The sequence below is a fragment of the Petromyzon marinus genome, chromosome 18 (assembly GCF_048934315.1).
Source record: "Petromyzon marinus isolate PM22_M1 ecotype Great Lakes invasive population chromosome 18, UKy_Petmar_22M1.pri1.0, whole genome shotgun sequence".
NCBI lineage: Eukaryota > Metazoa > Chordata > Hyperoartia > Petromyzontiformes > Petromyzontidae > Petromyzon > Petromyzon marinus.
In genome coordinates, this window is record NC_133684.1 from 12,739,736 (window position 1) to 12,765,534 (window position 25,799).

General features: G+C 41.3%; 1 protein-coding gene across 1 annotated transcript in view; it reads right to left on the reverse strand.

Moving 5' to 3' along the window:
• Window positions 1-2,109: 2,109 nt before the first annotated feature.
• Window positions 2,110-25,799, reverse strand: part of LOC116943682 (gamma-aminobutyric acid receptor subunit gamma-2-like) — a 143,608-nt gene continuing 119,918 nt past the window's right edge. The window contains exon 9 of the mRNA XM_032956748.2: window positions 2,110-16,248. Within this exon, the coding sequence (XP_032812639.1) occupies window positions 15,964-16,248 (285 nt within the window). The 3' untranslated portion in view covers window positions 2,110-15,963. The remainder of the gene's footprint in view (window positions 16,249-25,799) is intronic.

Below are 25,799 nucleotides of genomic sequence, written 5' to 3' on the forward strand. Positions count from 1 at the left end.
CCGTGACAGATTCTCAGGGTTGTTTATGAGGATTTGCAGCCTTCGTTGTACTTGTGGTGTCCATGAGGTTGCATGGGGGGTGGGGTGTGAATTGTAGACCCTGTCTCCAGAGGGCTCAGGACACTGCAGGCTATTGAGAGGCGTTGTGTGAGAAGGGTGCTGAAGGAAATGGCCACGTGGCTCGGGGAGGCGAATCCTCAGTATTAGCACGGGGCCAACGCCACTTAGATCCTAGGTTAACATCAGCGCAGCCACCAATTATTAAACCAAAATGATCTCTCCTCGTGAGACTCTCAATGTCAAAACTGATCCAGAGTTTTTGCGTGTGTTGACCCAACAGCTGCTGATATTACACACTCCCACAAGGCCATGTGGCTGATGGGATATGTAAACCATATATATTTTGTCTAGTATAAGGCTTTACTACCAAGGTCACGTTTTTCCCTGAAAACATATACGTATGCCGTACTTGGCATAGGTATATGGATTAAATTGGATTAAAAAAGAAAGCTCACCATACAACCACTTCTCGATGAATGCCTTCCTCCACCATGTCGACCATTTCGGTTGGTTGACCATATTTCGCTATGCAGGTTGATGCGGGTTGGCAAAGGGAGGCCCAGGAATTGTTTTAGCTATTACTTGCCACGGCCGTTTTTCTATGGCCGGGAATCGAATTGGGATCGCCCGAATTCGATTCAGGGCATAAATGCGTGATTTTCTGAGCCACTGCTTCCCCATTGATGGGCGATATATATTTAAAACCACACAAGAACTCGCTGAGACTGCGGTCCCTTTTTTAATATCACCTGCATAAACATAAATGCAGCATCAGGAGAGTATAGCAAATACAAAAAAAATCTAAAACAATGCACTAAACAAATGAGGTGACATTTATAAAACATAATACATTTTTACAAAAAACCCATAAAAAATAACCTACAAAGTTTAAAATAAGAAACTTGCAGGATGTCTGAAGGCCACACATGGCATGGGAAATATAATCTGGAAAGGTTTGCTGGATTGCCTGTATGAAAGCGACATATACAGGACAATACTATATTTGTTTACAGGCATCTCGGGGATTTATCTTTTTTGTCGACCTGAAACAGATGCTTACTTTTTTTTATCAACATTATCAGCCACGATCTCTCCACTGCTGAACACTGACACAATCCTTCACTGACCCCTGATGCCATAATGCAGCTTGTTCTCACACGTGAGTGGATGCCATCGCTCAACCTCTTGTGGTCAACCCTCGTGGGCACGTTCTCTCCTTTTGATCTATGTTTGTCTATCAGTGTAATTTCCAACATGTCTTTCATGATTCTTTGTGACCTTTCAGCCTCTTCTCCATTTCCCTATATTATAATAAACAAAGTAGGACGTGAAGCGCTTTACCATTCATGTAGTTGGATTCTGTACTAGTTGGAGTTGTAATTTTACCGTAATTGTATGTGACTCACACTCATGAAGCTCACTAAACGCATTTTATTGTTTTGTAATTTGAGGATGAGAAGAATATTGATCTCGATCGATGCAAATTTGGCGCCAGCGTGCATTTGCTTAGCATGCGCATTAAGCTAGATTCATATTTATGCACGTAGATTACGTGACTTTAACAAAAGACCCAAAGAGTATGAATTCCTGCAGTCACGAAAGCTTTAAGTCAAGATTTTTTAAATAATACATAAAAAAAACTATTTGTATTTTACCAAGTAAGGACCACTGAGACATATACAGTAGCTCTTTTTCAAAGTGACCTGGCCATAAATGAAGTGGCTTATCACGTGGAAATGTATAGTAGCAGCCACATACTCTAAACGCATGTTTCTATGTGGAGGGAAAAACTGGAGGATCCGGAAAAAATCCACATGACCATGGGGAGAACACGCAAACTCCAAACATATAGGCGACAGGGTCAGAATAGAACCCAAGACCTCCTGTATACCAGGCGAGGTAGTTAACATCTCGTAATGCATTGCCCACGTCCCAGACAGCCAACGCAGTCTGATCGACCCCCCCCCCCACACCTCCAAGCGTTTACAAAGCTCCCGACGCATAACAGCACCCACACACGAAATGCAAATAAATACACGCGTACGCTAATTTTTTCAGAAATAAAAGTTTATTATATTTGTGAACATTCAATGTACAAGAATGGTAACATATGCTATATAAGTATTAAGAAAGGTCATTAACATACTGTAAAAAGGCAATATACATTTATCACTATAATCTATGTAATCTAATATGGTTTAACAGAGAGATGACGATAATGGTGATTACCCAAATTTAGTTGCAATTAAAATAAATTGGTTTGGTCTTAATAGCAAACTATAGTAAGTTAACTTTCATTTGACTGGCATTGGTTTCTTGTTTTATAAAATTCTACCTACTGGCTGTAATAATGCAGCTGTTTTTTTCTTACAAAAGCGCTATGCACACAAAACCTTCCCGGAAAAAACGTGATATTTTTTTTTAGTTTTCATATAAAAACTTGGTTTTTGCACATTTTTAATTCAAGGCCTTAATATTTTTGCCAAAGCAGTGTGTGATGTTTTGTTATATGTATTATTGCAACACATGGTTACAAGATGACTGATACATCATGAGGCCAATTGCAATAAAATATCGAAAACCTTTTTCTGTCAAAAGAGGAGGTTGTGGGGAGGGGGGCAACATTAACTTTTTTTTATCATTCAACAGAACATCCCTGCGTAATTGTTTGCCTACGTTTGCACTCGAGGTTATTTCCTCAGAAACAAATGTCACGTCTAAACTAATAACTCGCTAAGCTCTTGAGGATCCAGATTCTGCGAATATAATATATACATCGTACGTAATTCATAGCGAACAACGTAAACGCTTGCTTTTATGATATGAAAGACATACGGGTGCTACTTAGATGTGGTGGATTTCATAAGCCAGCGGGTGGGTTCATAACATGAGTATATCGCACTAAGAACAGCAACACATACGTACTGTCATCACAGCTATGAAACAAGTTCAACAAAAATCATAAATAATTTTGCTATACATCGTTATGTTAAAAGTTTTAAGGTTTAAAATCTAATTACTGTAATTATACAATACTGTAATTTGAGAATCAACAATGTTTCTTGCACATTTCTTTTTTCATTTTGTGCATTTCTTCATTAGGTGTTTTATCAAAGGTGATATTGTATGCAGTGAAAAGGAATGACCTCGGACACATTCACGTACACTTCCAATGTCAGAGAAGCGTCCAATAGTCGTGAGACACGCAGAATTGAAAACGGTAGGTGGTTTAGAGCCATGTTATGTTTTCTTTTTGACCTACTGGTTTTATTTTCGTTATCCTTATTTTACTATAAGGATGCAAGCCCAATTATTCGTCGAATGTTAACTCATGCAGCTGCCTGCTTTTCCCAGCGTAAGTGCCCATGTTGTGAAACGTGCAGTAGAACGTACGTAACCGTGTGTTGTTAGAATGCCAAAAAGAACGAGACTTTTAGATGACAAATTCTTTCAGGGCAGAATCCTAGCAGGAATGAAGATCAGCGTGACTTAAACAGGATTCCAATTTCATTTTTGCAACAAGTATGCACACGTACAAATAACTTAAGAGACATGCAACATTATCACAACCCAATAAAGCACATTAAACTTTGTACCAAACACAAATGTATCTGCCAAGCTGTGGTTACGCATTAAACAGATGTAGTATTCAGTACACAACGTATACACAATGTTATCATAGTCAAAATGACAAAAATACGCAGTGACCTATAGCCAGATAAAAGTAATTAAGATGAAATGTAAATTGCCAGTGTCATTTTAATTATCATATATGACAATGACTACATATTTCAATGGAATAACTATCAATACATTTACATTTTATATGAGTAATCTGTTGATATCACATGCACATACAACTTTGCTTTAAGTTTAACAAATATGTAAATAACGTTTCAAAAACAAGAAGTGAAAATGAAAAAGACGTGTCGTATATAGGTAAACAAAAAGTATTGTTGGTGATCAAAAACTCTGATAACTGACATATTGGACACAAGGTAAATGTAGAATGTATGTAAAGATATATCATAATGATATTTTTTTGGATTTTATTACAACATTTTAAGTGTGTACAAGATACTGACAAAATAACAATCAATTACTGTACTCAAAACTTAGAGCTTTGGCAATTAGCACGAATTGAGAAATATAATCAACTGGCATTAAATGCAACTGGCATTAAATGCAAATAGCAGTTCAGTGGTATTTATTTGTAATAATTGGTCAATATCAGATGTTATCATATTTAGGGAATGTATCTTAAGCAAATATATATTAGATGTGACATGCTGGTGGTGTATCAATGATAATGTCATTTTAATCACATACAAGTTAGAAATAAACGTATTCATGTATGATTTAGCTAATTTTAATGGGAAATCTTGTAAAAAATATCAGTGTAAAAAGCAATGTTTTCAAATGTATTCAAGATAAATTTCTGCTTTATTATTATTATTATCCGAGTGGCACTGTGGCAAGAGTATTTGGATGCATGGCCAAATGCTCGTCAGGGGCAGATGCAGCCCATAGCTCCTCTGACATTACTGAAATGAGTATCCATTTGTGAGAAGTCAACAATGGTTGTGCTTTGGCGAGATCGGTATCTACCATAGGGTGGAATTTTAACAGCGAACTCAAACAGACACTGAATTTGAATTGCTGATATGTCCAAAGAGCTTCCACTGATTGGCCTATACCCCTAGACTATAACTTATTAGATGCTGTACTCATTGTACCTGCTCAATATAAAGCCAAAAAGCCACCGATCAACGTACTAGCAGTGCTCGTGATCAGCATCACATAACATAACTGCTGAGATAATGTATTTAATGCTAAATGCAGCTAAATAATTTATATTTATTCCCAGTTCCCTTCAGCTATGGCGAAGTAAAGATGGCAATACTGGACACCTTGAATCATTGTAATGTACATACATGCTATCGTGTCATACAACAAACCGATTATAATTCAAACTAAAATATCACCATGTAAACAAATACATGTAACATCCGTTCTGATTTTAAAATGTGTAATGTCTTTAACAATGACATGAATAATGTAGGTGAAGATGCTAAATAAAAGGTAAACAGACTTTTTACCTTCAGTTAAAACTATGTAAAGATCCACACATTTATAGAGTGCTAAACAAGAATTAAACATTACTGCACATTTATATGCATCTTAAAATTTGGCGGAACTGCGATGAAATGGTTAACACACTGTAATTGGAACCCAGTGACCTGAGTTTGAGTCCCGGCCACAGCTAGTGGCTAATAAGCAATATTTGAAACCAGTCCTGGCGCCCCATTCACAAATCTGGACTGACCATAGCGGTGAAGTATGATAAAGTATTTATGCAGACAAGAATTGACAAAGGGCTGCAAATGACTCCGACTGTATTTAACACAAATGCTATGCTTGATTCTATACATAGTGACAGTGTCTGTATATTCAATGCAATGGCTGTATATTTATGAATGAGAAATGAATAACACTACAGCACTTGCAAATGTGAGTACCCTGATCCATATTTGTTTTTGGGTTAAGCCACTTGGTGTTAGTTTAACACCGACATTATTTCATTAACCCTCTACCAACTGTCACGATTGTCACGTTCACAAAGATATTATTTAGATGTGGCCAATGTGTCGATCAAATCCTGACCAATAAAGTTCCTCACTGGTGGCTGAAGATTTTTCATGACATATATTGGACGTAATTTGATTTGATACATCGGCACCTACGAATAATATCTTTCTAAACGTGACAATCGTGGTGGGTGGTGGAGGGTTCATGACGTGAAATTTGGCACGAAACTACCACGTGACCGAACCCAACAACACACGTGGATCTTTGCAAAGCTATAAAAACACACATTTCATGTATGCTCGTGGCTGCTTGCTTGATTATTTGACAGCATCCTCCACGAGCAGTCTCACTGTCATAACGAGCACTGCCCGCGCATTTGCGAAGGATAATGACCCCGCGGCGCTGTTGCGTACGGTGTCAGCGTTAAGTGCCATCGATACGTCGGCACCCATCGCCTGTCAGCCCTATAGGGTGACGTCACCGTGGTGAAGCCATTCTCGTGGCTTAAGGGACGATGACGTCGTGCGTAAACATCGTGTTTCAACGTAAATCAATGGGGAAGCCAGCAGAAATTGGCCGCCATTGGTTTGATTCGGACGTACCGTTTTGGAAATAACGGGGGCAAAATATTGTTCATTGGGCACATGTCCTCGTCAAGAGAAACATTTGCTTTGTGTTCCTGTTTAATTTTCGTGCTCTGAACTGTGTGCGACATACAGAGCGTGACGGACGGACACTCGTGAATTATTTATACACTGTATATATAATAGCAGTGTAGGCAAAGTCAGATGCTGCGGACTTACTACAGACTTTCAAAGTCAGATGATGCCAACTTGCAACGGACTATTAACGAAACACTGCGAGCTTTACACGTCGCTTTGGTAAGCAACTGTGGGGAATCACTTTGACTCTCATTCGTACACAACAAGGTCAGAGTGCACCCAATAGCCCTGGGACTGGCCCTTGGCCTCATTCTCACGTGGCCCTGTTGAGATTCACAGCCCGTTCGAGAGAAAAAAAGGACAAATCAATCGGCTCCTTTACATTAACTGGATGATAGTGCATCAATACTCAGCAGGTCTTTTGTGAAGAAACATAAATAAATTAAATCTATCAACTATTTATTTCATCGTTAGTAACAGATAATTATGTTTTACTGCAGCACAAAATGTAAAAGGATTTTAATGTTAATGTCGCATGTCTAATGTGTGCTAACATTAGTCATTTCAGTATGGTAATTCCCCAAACTACATTACCGGGCAACTGCAGGAGTAGTTGAGTGCACCGACCACAAGTCTTATGCAGTGATCATATATTATAGAATATGGTATAATATGTGGTTCTCCTCTCTGCTATATTTCCGGGCTGTGCCGCATGTTCGCCATTATAGATCTCACGTTTCGCTCCACTTTCCACTCAACGTACTGGAAGCTTTTTTCTGTTCTTGTTCTTCATAGGGTTGGCAACTTAGACTGAAACTATTATGGGATTTTTTTGCTTTAATTTATTCTCTGCACCTGGTATGCTGGAGGTCGTGCGTTCAACCTCGACCCTGACGCATGCTATATATTTTGAATTTTCATGTCTCTTCCCGCGGTCGCTGGGATTTTTCTCTGGGTCCTCCAGTTTTTTCCTTCCACATTTAGAAACATTCGTTTAGAGTATTTGGCTGCGATACATTTCCACATAAGTCACTTTGTTGAGAAATCATTTGTGGCCAGGTCTCTTCTGAAAAAGAGCTACATAACTCAGTGGGCCTTACCTAGTTAAATAAAAATATATTTTCGTTTGTTTTATTATTATACCCCGGATTTCTTTCAATCATCACTGGGATACCGATGCCAATTTCGGCTGAGAACCCTGGCCAATCCAGGAGTAGAGTTGGCAACCTTACTTCTGCAGTTTAGTTGCTGAAGAAGCTCCCGGCATGTGGAGAGAAACATCGGACATTGTAGAGCGATGCAGCATAACCGCGATACCCTATCCAGTCCCCAGTAGCATGGTTGTCCCATGCAGGAACTTCCACCACTGGCTCAGGGCTGCCAAAGGAGAAGCCCATGCACCGCTCATCTGAGCAAAGACACATTTTCAATTTGGTCTGTATATCGTGCAGTATATGACACTGTATTTAGATAAAAAAATGTGTGACTACAATAAATTTTGACTATAACAATGCTATATTTAGTTGATAGCATTTTATAGCATTCGAGAATACGTAATCAAAAGTACAGACATGTCAAAATTGGCAATTAGATTGCATTGTGCCTTGATTGTGCCTTCATTTGTGATGCTAAATAGATGTTGTTTAAAACCCGGTGCAGCTACACTCAATTAGCGAGAGATCCAAAGTGAGTGTGTGCATCTCCGCATACACGCTGTGTATATTTGAGGTTCGCAACTGTTTTGGTTCCCCTTCAGTGCGCGTGCCCTAGATAATTAAGGAGTCATTGCTCACTAACAAGGTTGATCTTTATTACATGGCCCACTTGATTCCTCTGTATGTGGTTTTCTGTCAACTCATGCGTCTATCAGTCTTTACGGATCACGGTTCAGTTCAGACACTGCGAGCCATGGGCTCATCGAGGCAAGGTCGTGCGTTCAAAGCCTGGTCAAAGCCAATTCAGCCAATCGTCCCTGCAGCGCCGGTATAACGAGCACCGCCTGCTGAGCTGCGCTGTTTAGTGGGACGTCACAAGTCCCAGACAGAGGCTGGTACCCACCATAGCAATACGCCCCGTTCACTGTAGGCTAAGAACAGAGGCGTGGCCAAGCCAGCTGGCAAAAAAGGGGCACTTGCACCACCACCCCAATAATGTTGAGGGCCGCTGTCATCTTGTGCCTACTTTTGGGCGGCAGGATGTGACGGTCGTAACGCTTATGCCTCACAGGAAGAAGTACCTGGGCTTGATTCCTGACTTGGGTGCCTGCCTGAGCGGAGTTTATATGTTCTCTAAGGTCCTCTGGTTTTTCCCTCCACATTTAGAAACATGCGTTTCAAGTATTAGGCTCCTTTCAATTTGCACGTGATAAGCCACTTCATTGAGCTATCGTTTGTGACCAGGTCGCTTCTGAAAACGAGCGATATAGCTCAGTGGGCCTTAGCTGGAATTTTTTTATGTTTTAAATTGGGATTACACATAGCAGCAACGTCACCTCCTACGAATATTTAGCAGGACCCTCTTGAGACTCAGTGAAAAAATGTAATACTGTGCAGCAGCTGCAGGATCTGGTGGAATGAAGAAAGCACTGTCAAGGTGGGGTGGCATCAACGGTTTTGGTCAAGGTGACAGGTTGATCTTAAAAGTCCGAGACCATTTTTGTGTTCCATCATCGCCTGCCCCCTTTGGGAAGTTTGTAGACCCCATCTCTACACCTCTGATCTCGCAATGTTTCTGTAGGCACCCGAACCACAGTGCCAACAACCATAAGGGAATGCCAACCACGGTTACGACGTCTGTATTAGATTTCAAATAATACTGATTCCCAGTACAATTACAATTTAAATGTACCATGCAGTACGGATGTAATCTAAGATGCTCTCTACAGGACAATTTGAAAGCACCACAGATCAGGGAATGCAAAGTACAGCACTGCTATTTAGTCCCTTTATACGCTGGACATGTTCTCTAATGCTCTTCATATTAATGTGTGCTGAGGAATTAGTGTTGATTGCCTCATAAGTAACTGTGAAACAATTAATTCAGCAAATACACAGTAGACATGTGAGTGTGGCATGGCAATAATGTAATTAGCCCTGTAACTGTAACAAATCAATGTTTGCCTCCGCAGCTATAACCCTGTATATGCTGTCAGTAATAAAATCAACCATTTATAAAAATGCCTGATTTTGGTGTTTTCCGTGGCTTCCTCGACAAAATCACCCGGAATGTGCCCGATCTCATCAGATCTCGGAAGCTCATCAGCTTGAACGTGGATCGCGTAAACAGGTGATGTGGGCAGTAGAGGACAGCGTGGAAAAATACATTTTTGTTTTGTACTCCCCCCCCAACTTCACTCACTTGCACTGACCACCACGGTAAAATATAATCAACTATCCCTCACGACCCGCAGGGCATGGGGGAGGCCCTCATTCATCAGGGGATTGGCAACATAGGCTGTGCGTGTACTTGTAATGAGGATGGAGCGGTGGCACAGTGCCCACGGACCTGAATTAGATTCTTGGCAAGGGCTAACATCGGTGGCTAGTGATATTTGAACTGAGTGATATCCGAACCGGTCTTTGGGCCTCCACCCTTCACAACCCACACAGCGTGGTGCAGTATGGTCAAGCAGTCCCTGTTCCGTGTCGGTCCTCATCCAGCATTGGATTTACTAAGTGCTGCACATTACATGTGATGTATACGAATACTTTGTCATTTAATCCCAATGTCATTCAGTCCACAGGGCATATAAATAATTTTTAAAAAGCTTACAATAAATGAAAAAAAAACATTTATCATGGCCAAATGCATACAATAGTATGGCTCTCATTTCATTTGTGCATAAATCTCTATGTTTCCCCTCTACGACCGGTCCATTTCAGCCGCGTGTTTTGTGTAACTGCAAACAAAGCGCCATACACTCAGAGGCAGCACGTTTGTTGCTCTGCAGGGCTGCGGCTGTTTGCGAAGCTACAAGCATCTGGCCTCCATTTTACAATAAAGAACTCAACTCAAGCGCATGTGATGACAACATCTTGGCACTGCTCCGAATCCCATCTGAAACTGAAGGTGGTCGGTTTTGTATAAAATACGCATCACTGAAAAAAGACTTGCATATGAAAACTGTGGACGAAAACAAAATGTGTACCATGCACAATCTTTCCATTAACTCTGCTATGAGGAGTCCAGGGAAATTCAAGTGTTGATAATCTAGAAGAAAAAAAAAACAACGGTTCTGTGGAGAGATTGGCTTCTTTCATAGGAATGTGGAAATTACTTCACTTGTTCAGGACTGCCAACGAAAATAAGCAGTGTCCACAGTTCGTATTTGCACGATGCACTCGCTGACTTGCAAAATAAAACGTGGAGCTAAGCATAACTCACAGAGCGTATGTTCACAGAATAATAAAAACTGAGGAATCTTGTTCAATTTGTACTACACTCGCTTATCCAATGTTGTTCTTCATTAACTTGTGTTGATTTTGTACAAGAGGTGTGGACGCAAATGTTGCCTCCCTGGCACCTTTTTAATATCAGTGCAGCCAAGCCCCTCAACAGATCAATATACAAGTGAGATTACTCTCGCTTGAGGGAGCTTTGCACATTCACAAACAAGGTGTAGATTAGGAAGTATTGATAGCTTTCGCAGCATATGTGCCTGCATGTTCACGTGTATTAGAGTTTAAAAGCAACATATTGGCTCGGATGGGTTTTAAATTACACACTGCACAGCAATGCATACAAAGGTGTGACTATATTTCTGAAATTTTAAATGAGTGAAAAATATTATTTGTGCGTTTATGAATTATTTTGGCACATACAGATATAATAAGGACTGTATAATATATATGTCATCTTAAGGATGAAGCAATATAGTGGTAGCATGTATATAGTGATTTGCTGTTTTACTGGATGTGTTAAATTCAGCTTGCAGACGTGAGCATGCAAATAGTTCAGCATTCCCAGTTTGCAAAAAAAAAATTAAATTGGGGTGGCAATAAACGAAGGCATTAACATTTCTGGTATTACCATTAATATAAATTTATTCCTTTTACATCAAGCTTTTTTACATTTATGCAACAACAAAAATTCCTAAATACCTTTGTATTCTAATATTTGTGATAAATGTTTTACTTGAAATTGTGTAAAAAAACACAAATACACTCCGAGATCATAGTCAACAGGAGCAGGAGTGCTAATGGGTAACCGGCCAATGCCAAGATAATGAATAATGCTCTCAACCAGCCTGGCTACCTGCACAGTGAGCGCGTTCCTCTCAAACGATGAGGTCATGAGCTCAATTCCCAGTTGGGAGCCAACCCAGCCCACCGTGTTTCCCCAAGTCTACAAAGCGAGCAACGCCTAATGGGAAATTACCAGCGGTAATCCTACGTGGACTTTGGCCCCTGCCTTCGAGAAGAACATGACCACCAATGCAGATGAGCACTGACACATTGGCCTGGCCTCAGGACCAATCATGGATAAAAGTGCCACTCAACAGTTGTTTGAATCCTACTCTTAAATTGCATTGTTGGACTGATTAAAAAATAAAAAAGAACGAGCTAAGTTGGTTTCTGGCCAAATGAGCAAGTGGACAATTTTACAGACACTTGATCTTAACACATCATTTTAAAATTGTCCATAATTGAAAGGTGCATTACACATGCACTGCATTATTGAGTTGAATAACGCTGAAGTAGAAGGTAAAGTTTATATAACATGTTTTGTCTGTATTTTTGCTAAATATTAAAGTTGTTATCTAAATAACCCAGTGCAGTAATCATTTGTTGCCAGCAATCTAAGATAAATAGTCCATCTGTATACATTACCATAGACAATAAAATCGGTCAAAGCCAACATTAATTTAAATAAGGAATCCTGTCAAGCCATATATCTGTATCTGGCAGAGTTAAACACATAGACAAGGTGGCACAGCATATGTTTTGGTAAAATGTTAAGAGCCAATAAACGATGGGGCGCTTCCTTCTCTCCGTGCTGCTTTATCACAACACAAAGCAAATGTGTAAATATGATATCCACACTGAACGGCATTGCCCTGTACTGTATATTGTCCGCTTCAGATTGTATTGTTAGCCCTTATGCTTAGAAAAATGTACTGTCTGCATCTCAAGTGATGCAAACTTAATTCAATGGTATCACTTTATCCCTCGGTTGGAAATGTTTATGGCAGTTGACAGAAAATTTTCAGTTTTAGTAGAGGGGATTACACTCAGTTAAGCAGTCTCAATAGACTGTGATGACATTTGAATCGATGATATTCTACGCGTGGCCAGTGGTAGAAGTTATGGCAGGGGTCAGTCATGCCAAAGCACAGCCACGGTCACTCTCCCACAATGTTCTACTCATTCTATCACCTCTAGAGGATGGTTTGGGCCTGAATTCCTGACCAGGAATCAACTCAGCCCAATATACCTTTTTGGGTCGATAAATTGGCTTTAGGCTTAAGCCCTCAAAGTATATGAACACTGTCCACAGCTGGATTGGTCACAATGACACTTTGACATTACCTTGAATAACACTCTCAGCCTAAATGTAAAAAAATATTTCTGGGCATATTCCAGTAACCATTGCCTATTGTTGGTAAAATAAAATGCTGTGACTATGTGAACAGATGGTAAAATAATTCCAAATTCGTATGAAATATTGTGATGTCATAATATCGCACTTTGTGGTCTAATACTTGATAGAGACAGTAGTTTAGCACTGTTGCCCCCAACTAAAATAAATACATCCTTACTAAGATACCCATTACTTTGACCTTGGGGGAAAACTATAGCGTGAATTTAAATTTCAAATAAGTAATTAGCATATAAGTGTGAGCTACATTTTCAAACAATGACTATTATTAGGCAATTTGTAATAATTGATGTCTTCATGGTTTAAAGTCAACTCACAAAATTGGACAAAATCAATGCAGAGATGCATGAGACTGATCATGATAAAATCTGCTCTTGTCCCTTTGTAAAACTGACATGTATATCACCGCTTACATTCTTTCAATTTCAGGCATGGTATAGTATGTTAGTGTACCACACTCGGAGATTATGTTCATTCATTTAGTCTCTACGTTCCGCTAAAACCGCTAAAAAAAAGAAGGCTTGACCTTGTAATATACTGCAGAATTCACATTTAGAATTTCACAATGCGTATGGATATTAAGTAAGGCATGCAAGGCATAACAATGACTCTTCTGCATAACCTCATTACCTGGATCAGTATAAATGTGTTTAGATAACTACGTATACTGTTTTATTGCAAATGCATCTGTCCTAGTTTCCGTGTAATTCAGGTTGTAAACGTTTGCTTACCCTTCTTAGATTGGATTGAATCACAAAAGCTTCAAAGTAGTGGTGTTTATATGCTCTAGTAAACATACATGCATTCCAGTTTAAGGTTTCAGTATTTGTTATATAAAATGCTTTGAGTAGCTACCATAGACGACGGACCAATCATGACACGTACGGTTGTATTTCCTGCCTGGAAACAGTTTTCTGCTAAGAAGCTTATTCTAACGTACAGTGGACAAAATCTCCAGGTTTATGCAATGTACAGTGTTCAGAGTATAAGTGTAAAATACTGTAAAAAGCCCTAGCCCTTCCCCCTCGGTACGCTAGCCTGAGCCAGATCGGTCCAGCCACCTTGTTCGTAAGCATTCGAACGTTTCACAAGACGCCCTCGAAGAATACCCACTTCTGGTTCAGGCCTTTCACCCGTGTTGTCAGCGTCATGGATTTTGGCTGATCAAGTGTTTTGGCAGGATGCATATGAAGCGTGGATTAAGGTCACCCTGCACCATAAACTCAATCACACGTTGGGCCGTTTCCCCCCAATGCCATGTAAGATATCGCTCGTCGTGTTTCTAAACCCATGGGGTCCAGAAGTAATGGCCATGTATGTCTCCTGGGCAACCGGGAGCCTGGTGATCCTGTGTCCATCACCATCACAGTAAGGGAACCGTGCAGTTCTACAGCTCTGAACCCTGGATGACTGAGATATTCCACAGTGGGCCTGGCAGATTGAATAATCCAAACACAGTCCATTTGAAATGAAAGAAGGCTTGCATGGATTCAGAATAAGTGCATGTCATATACCTCCATATTCGGAAAGGTGGTAAAGCTGGCAGATATTTTTTCCCCTACATTGTACTTGTGTATTGGTCAGAACTGTTGATCAGACTCACAAAGAGTGGACAAGTTATACATATTTACTCCGCATTCGTACACAGCTCTGATATTATCACTTGCCTAATTAACATGTGTCACACCATGTTGACGAGTCCCAGATGGGGCAAATATTCAGGCTGTATAAGCATAAATAATTTATATCCTGACAAAGTGAAACTAGTTTAGGAGTGTACTTCACTGATAAACCTGCAAATGTGGAAAAAATATATAATTGCAAGCACCAGGAAGTGTCTGCAAAAAAATGCTTCATAATCTTCATATTTCGGTGAAGGTTTATGACTCATTGAGGGGGAGAGCTCCATATGGCTGACATTTACCAAAGTTTGTGAAACCCTTGTCATGTTTTTTGCGTGTGTTTAGTTTGTTGTCCTTCCCCCGGACCTCCAATTAGCGCTGTTGGCTGCATACAATGCGAAATAATTTCAACATACATAATTTGTGAGAATTTAGCATTGATCTTGGTCGTAACCATTACAGCTGATAAGCATTTCTGTGACGTGTAGCCTGTCATGAAAACTCAGATCCGTAATAATCATCATAATAATGCAACACTGACAACAGTTTAAAGAAATCAATTTCAGGTGAAAGCATTAAACAAGAAATGGGTACCTCATGCCTGCATACCCCAACTCTTTGCAGTGTGCTTTGAAAGCAACACCGATTGTAACCATGACACAACAATGTCAGCAGCTTCACACGCAGAGTCTTCTCATATTCTTCCCTCCGAAGTGCCTCACACTTCGTGAAAATATGGTATTTACAGTGCTGTCACATCATGTTTCAAACGGTATTATTCAGTGCCTGTAAGTTATGTAAAATGTAAACACACAAACGCGCGTATTGTATATATTTTTCCCTCACTTTAGTGTTTGTACCAATTATGAATTTTGGCGTTGACTGCCATACGTTTTAAACATAAATGAAACTCTAGACAATATCATAATTTGATGTGTGTTTACTTAATTTTAACAAGGAACAATTAAGAATTGACCTAAGTCAAGCAGAAACCCCAAATTCCGTCACATTGTTCGTAATTAACGCTTTTCAGAATTTTAACAGCAGTAGTCGGTTTGTTTTAGAATCGCCAATATAAATAAATTAACATATTTAGTAAATATAATTTCTCCTCCTTACACATTATTTATGCAATTGCTATACACGGTATTTTACATCAGCCACTCAGACATACACTTGCTGCTGTTCAGTGTGGAGTAGTTCCGCCTCCGAGGGAGGCGTGATCAGATGCAAGCGCTAGCTTTAGGTAACCCAGCTGAGGTCACGCTTTCCTGTCGCACGGCAACAGGAATTCAAAAAAAGTTTTGCGACCATGGGTGGATGGGCGGTGGCGCTTGTTCTTTTTGAGTTTCCTTAATTGCCATTTAGGTTAATCTTTTTCCTTCCCTGTTTCTCATTTCTGCACGTCTTTGTTTCTCCAACAAACCCATTTTTTACAGGTAAAGGTACGCGATCCAATAAACGAGATTGAAGAGCGTGAAGGAGATGGGAAAGAAGACGCGCGAGTACGAGTCGAGCTTGAGGACCTGAATGTGGATCCGGCCCTCTTTCCACGACTGCCGCTCACAGTCCTCGAAGCAGCAGAAGAAGCTGGAGCAGTCTTTGCCGTCCAGGCATTCGTAGCCACCCTCCTCCTCTGCCTCGGCCGAGAGGTGCTGCATGGCGTTATTCATGGGCACTGTCGCCGAACCGGGTCTCACGTCCAGCACAACGGGGTTCTGCTTCAGCAGGGGCGGGGGGGGGCGATAGGGTGGGTAGGAGTGTCACGACAATGACTCGAGCAACAATACCAGAAGATTCCAGGTCCTGTTCGCCGCTGAATCTTGGAAAGCGCAAACAGTTCAGCGTTAGTTTCATTTAGAGAGGCTAAGCACCGTTGTTTTCAATGACATTGTACTCACTGCAGAGAACTGTAGCGATACGACCGCCACTCTATGACAGCTGGTGCCAAACTGTGTCAACACACCCTCCTGCATGGCCTTGTGACAGAATTTATTTTATTTTAGTTTTTCCTTTCCGATTCCATTCCGAAAACATACACATGCGTACGCGTATGTCACCGGAATGAGAAAGGGTTAAAAAAGGCCATCGAAACACCAGTGCAGCATTTGGATTGGACAGGGGTGGGGAATTAGAACAGAATTGATGTTTTGCTGCAGCAGCTGCAAGAGAAGTGCTTGTTTTAGGGCAAACAGCTTGAGATGAGCAAGCTTGCCCCCCTGAGGTGAGGGAAAAAATTAGCAATGACAGTGACGAGGAGGTGGCCAGGTGACTCAGAGAGGTAGTGCTTGTGAACGTCAGAATAGTGAGTGAGCGCCACTGAGATCTTGAGCTCGAAAAGCGGAGCTTCCACCCGAGATGAAAGCTAGCTCTAAAGTAGAATGATTTCTTATACCAGTAAAAATTACTGCATACAAACGTGTATTAACAAAAATCTGCTTACTTCAGCCAAGCTCAGCTATATAAAAAGTACTCAATGAGTATGAGCTCATTTCCACAGGCAGACCTGATATATTGTTTGAAATTAACATTCCTATGGCAAGGAACAGTCTGTCCACAGTACAACCACTATTGAAGTTTCTTTACTTGGACATATTTTGTACATTTTGCTTTTGACCATTTTAAAAGGGCTCACAAACTCAAACACCGCCATTATAAAATTCCGTATCCTTTATCAAGCATGTTACTGACCATTTAGACTCTTACGCCGTATGTATTTATTCAGATGTGTTTTTAGAACTACATTTAGCACGGTTGGTGCGAAAGAGATTCAACATACATAAATCAACAGCTTCCTGCCTTAACAGGTGGGATGCCATCCTTCAACTCGACACATGAAAATGATGATGATAAGGCAGGCTTATAATTGTTTCAGCAACACTGTCACATGGTCTAGTGGGAGTGTGTTCGCTGCTTATCGTAGGAGGTTCGCAGTGCAAATCCAGTGGCCACCCAGATGAACACCGCAGGCACATTGATTTTAAAAATGCACAATGTTGTCAAAGATCCAGTGACGTAATTCACACGCGTAAGCAATTGTGTATCGACATCACGGTTCACGCTTGGGCAAAATTTCCCACACATTACCATACCTGTCAACCCAATATATCAGTGCCTACTTTGTTACAGACCAATTCAGACCTTATTGGTCACCCCGTGCCCTTATAAATCTCAACCGTTCATCCTACAAAGTCCCATAACAAGGGAGAAATACAAACAAATAGATTTCAAAATATGTTTGCTCGTATTGAAACGGTTGTACGCCATATGGACCATGAAACACTATTTACTTGCACAAGAATACGGGTAAACCACATGGGTTGACAAGTATGTATTGCCCGTTTGGGATTATGCATACCAATTATCGCCCCCCCCCCGTAATGTGAAAAACTTGGCAAGACCCTCCTAAAAAGAGTAATGAGACTCTGTGAGACTTTCCTACATTTACAAGCATAATGATGAATAATAACCATGAGCTGAATCCACATTTGACAAGCTCTGCACCCTGTGCCGTTCATAATAAAGAGAAATCAAACAGTATCTCTCAATTGGTGACACGAATTCTCTTAACATTTTTCTTTATCACAGGTGGTGGCATAGATCCAGATAATCAATGCCGATGGCAAATTTATCTTGAACAAATAATTTCTTATTATAATAAACCAAACTTTGATCGATACGTATGTGCATTAAAACTGAGAATATATTTGTATTCTTCATGTTATTTGTTTTAAAAATACAGTGAGGGAAAAAAAGTATTTGATCCCCTGCTGACTTTGAACATTTGCCACTGACAAAGAAATGATCAGTCTATAATTTTAATAGAAGGTTTATTTGAACAGTGAGAGACAGAATAACAACAAAAATCCAGAAAAATGCATGTCAATAATGTTATAAATTGATTTGCATTTTAATGAGGGAAATAAGTATTTGACCCCCTTTCAATCAGACAAATTTCTGGCTCCCAGGTGTCTTTTATACAGGTAACGAGCTGAGACGCGGAGCACACTCTTAACGGGAGTGCTCCTAATTTCAGATTGTTACCTGTATAAAAGACACCTGTCCACAGAAGCAACCAATCAATCAGATTCCAAACTCTCCACCATGGTCAAGACCAAAGAGCTTCCCAAGGATGTCAGGGACAAGATTGTAGACCTACACAAGGCTGGAATGAGCTACAAGACCATTGCCAAGCAGCTTGGTGAGAAGATGACAACAGTTGGTGCGATTCTAAATTTGAAGCTTTCGTGACTGCAAGGATCCATACTCTTTGGTTCTATTCGGTAAAGTCACGTAGGTAAAAATAAAATAACCACGACGTTTCGGCCACAACACAAGTGGCCTTCATCAGGTGAAGGGACTGGACTGTCCAGAGGACAGCGTTGGAGTGAAGACAGCAAGCCCAGGTTGCGTCCTTTAAGCTGTGTGGGAGGAAACAAAAAACGCCTTGACAAAGGAATTATCATAAAATGATGTACTGGACCGGCACGGTGGGGGGGGGGGGGAGTTTACATAATGTTGGTGTGAAGGCAAATAAGCTGCTGTGAAAGTTTGGAATACCACTACTGGATGGCGTCTGATTCAAATTTCTCCATGAAAACATTGGCTATCACTGGTGATAAGGGAGAACCCATGGGGGTACCCTCATTTTTTTGTAAAAGGTGCCATTCCAAGTAAAGTAGGTATTGGTGAGGCAGTGTCTAATCAGCACAGGTGTATCGGGGTCTAGTCCATGTTGTACCAAATTTTCAATGATTTCAAAGGTGTCAGGTACCGGGACCTTGGTGAACAGGGAGACCACATCGAAGCTGACAAGGATATCATCAGGGGACAGTACAACGTCTTTGACCATAGAGACCAAATGAGCTGAGTTAAGTACTGCTGAGGAGGTCTAGCCAATGTTTTCATGGAGAAATTTGAATCAGACGCCATCCAGACTTCCACCTTCAGACCTTCCCTGTGGAAGAGATATGTGGATGACACTTTCGTCATTTGGCCACATGGCCTCCCAGCTTTGAACCTTTTCCTACAACACATCAATTCTAGACATCCCGCCATCAAATTCACCATGGAAGTGGAGAAAGATGGCAAGCTACCATTCTTGGATGTTCTGTTTGAGAGGAGACCTGATGGCTCACTGGGGCATTTTGTTTACAGGAAACCCACCCACACAGATTCCTACTTGAAACCTGAATCCCACCACCACCCAGCTCAAAATAATGATCTCATCAAAACGTTATACCACAGGGCACATTGCATTTCGGACCAACATCACCTGACCAGTGAATTAAAACATGTACACCTGGCCCTCAAGAGAAATGGATACTCTGACCGTACCATCCGCCAAGCTGTTTCTCCCTCCATACAGAAACAACCACTTGATACTCCGGTAAAAACCATCACACTACCATATATAGCAGGCGTTACTAAAAAGATCTCCAAAATTCTAAACAAACACAAGATCCAGGTCCGGTTCAATACAGTACACAAAATCCATGACCTGATCCCATCCGTGAAGGATGTCGTTCCTGACTTACAGTACCCCGGGATTTACAAACTGAGCTGCACCTGTGGTGACTGCTATGTCGGGGAGACGAAACGACGTCTCTGACCGAATTCGCGAGCACAAATCAGATTTGAAACACGGCAGAACGAATTCTTCTGCCGTAGCTGATCACTGTTACAACGCTGTGGGTGATCACGATATAGTTTTCTCCGATACCAAGGTTCTCTGCAAACCCACGGGTTTTTATCAGAGATTTGTCCACGAGGCAATTCAGATTTACAAACACAGACACAATTTCAACCAAGAGGATGGTTTCAAATTAAGCAATCATTGGAAAGATGTTCTAAATCAAACCAAACATTAAACTAATTTTCAATGGTACAGTATATATATATTCAAGCAGTGGTATTCCAAACTTTCACAGCAGCTTATTTGCCTTCACACCAACATTATGTAAACTCCCCCCCCCCCCCCCCCCACCGTGCCGGTCCAGTACGTAATTTTATGCTAATTCCTTTGTCAAGGCGTTTTTTGTTTCCTCCCACACAGCTTAAAGGACGCGACCTGGGCTAGCTGTCTTCACTCCAACGCTGTCCTCTGGACAGTCCAGTCCCTTCACCTGATGAAGGCTACTTGTGTTGTGGCCGAAACGTCGTGGTTATTTTATTTTTACCTACGTGACTTTACCGAATAGAACCAAAGAGTTGGTGCGATTATTCGCAAATGGAAGAAACACAAAAGAACTGTCAATCTACCTCAGCCTGGGGCTCCATGCAAGATCTCACCTCGTGGAGTTGCAATGATCATGAGAATGGTGAGGAATCAGCCCAGAACCACACGGGAGGATCTTGTCAATGGTCTCAAGGCAGCTGGGACCATAGTTACTAAGAAAACAATTGGTAACACACTACGCCGTGAAGGACTGAAATCCTGCAGCGCCCACAAGGTCCCCCTGCTCCGCCATCAAACATGGAGGTGGAAACATTATGCTTTGGGGGTGTTTTTCGGCTAAGGGGACAAGACAACTTCACCGCATCAAAAGGACGATGGACAGGGCCATGTACCGTCAAATCTTGGGTGAGAACCTCCTTCCCTCAGTCAGGGCATTGAAAATGGGTCGTGGATGGGTATTTCAGCATGACAATGACCCAAAACACACGGCCAAGGCAACAAAGGAGTGGCTCAAGAAGAAGCACATTAAGGTCCTGGACTGGCCTAGCCAGTCTCCAGACCTTAATCCCATAGAAAATCTGTGGAGGGAGCTGAAGGTTCGAGTTGCCAAACGTCATCCTCGAAACATTAAGAAGATCTGCAAAGAGGAGTGGGACAAAATCCCTCCTGAGATGTGTACAAACCTGGTGGCCAACTACAAGAAACGTCTGACCTCTGTGATTGTCAACAAGGGTTTTGTCACCAAGTACTAAGTCATTTTTTGCAGAGGGGTCAAATACTTATTTCCCTCATTAAAATGAAAATCAATTTATAACATTTTTGACATGCGTTTTTCAGGATTTTGTTGTTGTTATTCTGTCTCTCGCTGTTCAAATAAACCTACCATTAAAATAATAGACTGATCATTTCTTTGTCAGTGGGCAAACGTACCAAATCAGCAGGGGTTCAAATACTTTTTTCCCTCACTGTATACATGCTTTCCCTTTCACTTATATAACAAAAAAAGCTTAAACAGATGAAGTATACATATGACTGTGAATGCTGTTAACTATTGCACTGAGTAACAAGTATTTTTGTTCTTGGATAGTAAGTGTTATTTCCGATTGCTTATGCCTAAAAAGTACAGAAAATGGATATTATTCCCCATAAACTTTGCTTTTGTGACCAGGACATTGATATTTTGAAATTTACTCTTTATACAGAACATTCCAGATAGATTCGGTGCTTTGTAAACTTGGAGTAACTTCGAGAACATTCTAGAACTTTCCAGTAATATAAATAGTAGTATAAATACAGGGGCCTTCAGTCCACCAGTTCAGTTTAATTCCAGATGCCGAAGTGGATACATATCTGCATTTGGATACATATCTGCCGGGTACATATCTGCCGGATGCCAAGCATCCAGCAGACGCATTTGGCTATGTCTGTGGCTAATTTATCAAGACAAGAGCGAAAAATACTGTGTGGAAACATCTGCTAAGATGTGTGAGGCCTACAAGGCATATTTCGGCATGCCTATCAGGGATCAAGACATACCCTGGGCACCTCATTTCACCTGCGAGCAATGCAAAAATACTCTGGACAATTGTTGCTCTGAATTTTATTTGATAAAATTTGTAAAAATTTGTAAAATTGTAAAAGTTTTTAATGTGAAAATGTTTTACAATTTTCAATGTTATTGAAAAAATATATAATATATGAAAAATGTTGGAGAATCTCTTACACATTAGTTATGGGTGAAGTAAAATTATTTTTGTAGGATGGTACAGAGGGGAAAAGAGAGCCGTGAAGTTCACATTCCCAAGAATTTGGCGGGAACCCACTGACCACTCAAGCAATTGTTACTTCTGCATGGTGGACCCTTCCAAACGTCGGACAGGCAATAATGCACCTGCTATCACGTATCTGGACCTTCCTTCATCCATCGCCCCGGTGCCACACTGCCATGAGATTCTCATACCCACTCCTCAGGAGAGAGAGCAGCCGTCTTTCGAAGAGAGCAGCAAGTCAGAGAGCGAGGGAGACGTTGTAGATCCAGATGACAATTTCAGAGATGGAGCTGAGGAGAGAAACCCATACTACTCCAACCAAAAAGACCTCAACGACTTGATCAGAGATCTTGGTCTCACCAAGTCCAATGCCGAGCTTTTGATGTCGAGGCTCAAGCAGTGGAACTTGTTGGATAACCTCTTGCCACAGCAGCTCTCTCGCCTACTTCAGCATTTTATTGCTGTGGTTGTTCCACCTGATGAAGATTGCTTGTGTTGCGATAGAAACGTCGTGATTTGTTTTATTTTATTTCTATCTACGTGACTTGACCGAAGGAACCAAAGAGTATGGATTCCTACAGTCACGAAAGCTTCAAATCAAGATTGAAAGTGTGCAATTCGCAGATTAGAGGAGGCGTCACCAACCTTTTTGCAGCTTCTTCACCCATGAAGATGGGCTCTGCTTCTGCCACAATGTGACCAGTCTATTCGAGGCAATCGGAATCGCCTGTAACCAGAATGAGTGGCGCCTCTTCATTGACAGCTCATCCAAGAGAATCAAAGCCGTGCTGCTCCATAATGGTAACAAGTACCCGTCTCTTCCCCTGGCTCACTCAGTGCACCTCAAAGAGGATTACAACAGCATCAAGACCTTGCTGGACGCCTTGAAGTATGATGAGTACGGCTGGGAGGTCATCGGAGACTTCAAAATGGTGGCATTCCTGATGGGTCTCCAAGGCGGATTTACCAAGTTTCCCGATCTTTGCCTTTTGGACAGCAGGGACACCAAGGCGCACTACCACAGTCGGGACTGGCCACAGTGGACCATGTTCTCTGTGGGGAGGAACAACGTCAAGTGGGAGCCACTGGTGAACCCCCGGAAGGTGCTATTGCCACCACTGCACATCAAATTTGGCCTTATGAAACAAATTGTCAGAGCTGTAGATAAGGAGTCGGAAGCCTTCAAGTGCCTTCAAGACTTCTTCCCTAAATTGTCTGAGGCAAAGGTCAAAGCCAGAGTCTTCGTCGGACCACAGATAAAGAAGATCATGGAGTGCAATGAATTCCCCAAGAAGCTCACTAGTAAGGAGAAAGAGGCTTTGAACAGCTTTGTCGCAGTGGTTTGTGGCTTCCTGGGCAATCACAAGGTCGAAAACTATGTAGAGCTGGTTGAGACTGTAGTGAAGAACTATGATGTCCCTCAAAGTCCATATCCTTGATGCTAATCTTGATAAATTCAAGGAGAACATGGAAGCGTTCTTGGAGGAGCAAGGCAAATATTTCCACCAGGATATACTGGACTTTGAACGCCGCTACCAAGGACAGTATAACGAGAACATGATGGGAGACTACATTTGGGGGCTGATTCGTAAAAGTTATTTACGGTATAATCGCAAATTTCGAAAAATTACTCACTTCTAAATCTTTTGTAGTCATTTTTGTATTACTTTAGTATAAATACATGACTTTATGTGAACGAAAATACACAAATTCGCCCGTTTTATCATTGAAAATAGGTTAATTTCAAAATGTCACTGTCCTGGTCACAAAAAACAACGTTTGTGGGGAATAATAGCCATTTTGTATACTTTTTAGGCATAAGCAATAATGAAATAACACTTACTACCCAGAAACAAAAATTGTGTTCCATAGTGTTATAATTGTTTTCTAGCATTGTACTTGGATGCTATCCTCAATTCTGCTTAGTCCCGAATGAGTTAAACTGCAATTTATTTTATTCATGGACACATTGATTACACGCATAATATATTATTGTATAAGTAGATTTCACAATGTTTGTGTAGTTCAAAGTCTTTTGTATTAATTGCCAAGGTTTCCCCATGAGTGCTATGAACTTGAATAGAGCCCAAATGTATCGTGTATGTGTGGATGACTATTCTTTCCTTTTGGTGAATATTTTTTTTTGCAATGGCATTTTTTTAATTGCCCACTGACAAAGAAATGATCAGTCTATAATTTTAATGGTAGGTTTATTTGAACAAATACTTCCACACCCATGGACTTTCATCCCCAGTTGCACAATGGCATTCACGCTTAAAAATGCTTTATCTTTACAATTCGTCCTGGGTTTTTCACCACAATGATCGTGCTCCCTGCTCGCCTAGGCCCTGCCCGGGCTTGCCAACATCATCTGTTTGAGAGTCTGACAGTAAGACCTAGCATAGGCGGGGAAAGCTCCGCATCGGGATGCTACGGGCGTGTGACATGTGGCGAGCAGCGGCGGGAGCAGCAACATCATCAGCAGAATCAAGAACAGCAGCAGAGGTGAAGACGTTTGGTCGGTTTCCCGCCGTCCACACTCGTGCCCCGCAGCCCCCAACCTCGCCCTGCTTGTGTGCTCGCTCTCCTGCCTCCCACTGCACTGGGCGCTGTCACGCTAGAGAGGCTTCAAGGTGAGTGGGCTTCAAAAGCCTCAGTAGTGGAGTGCGTGAGGCGAGTCTAATGGCGTGCGGTGAGTATGTACAGTGAGGGAAAAAAGTATTTGATCCCCTGCTGATTTTGTACGTTTGCCCACTGACAAAGAAATGATCAGTCTATAATTTTAATGGTAGGTTTATTTGAACGGCGAGAGACAGAATAACAACAACAAAAAAATCCAGAAAAACGCATGTCAAAAATGTTATAAATTGATTGGCATTTTAATGAGGGAAATAAGTATTTGACCCCCTCTCAATCAGAAAGATTTCTGGCTCCCAGGTTTCTTGTATACAGGTAACGAGCTGAGATTAAGAGCACACTTAAAGGGAGTGCTCCTAATCTCAGCTTGTTACCTGTATACAAGACACCTATCCACAGAAGCAATCAATCAATCAGATTCCAAACTCTCCACCATGGCCAAGACCAAAGAGCTCTCCGAGGATGTCAGGGGCAATATTGTACACCTACACAAGGCTGGAATGGGCTACAAGACCATTGCCAAGCAGCTTGGTGAGGTGACAACAGTTGGTGCGATTATTCACAAATGGAAGAAACACAAAAGAACTGTCAATCTCTCTTGGCCTGGGGCTCCATGCAAGATCTCACCTCGTGGAGTTGCAATGATCATGAGAACGGTGAGCAATCAGCCCAGAACTACACTGGA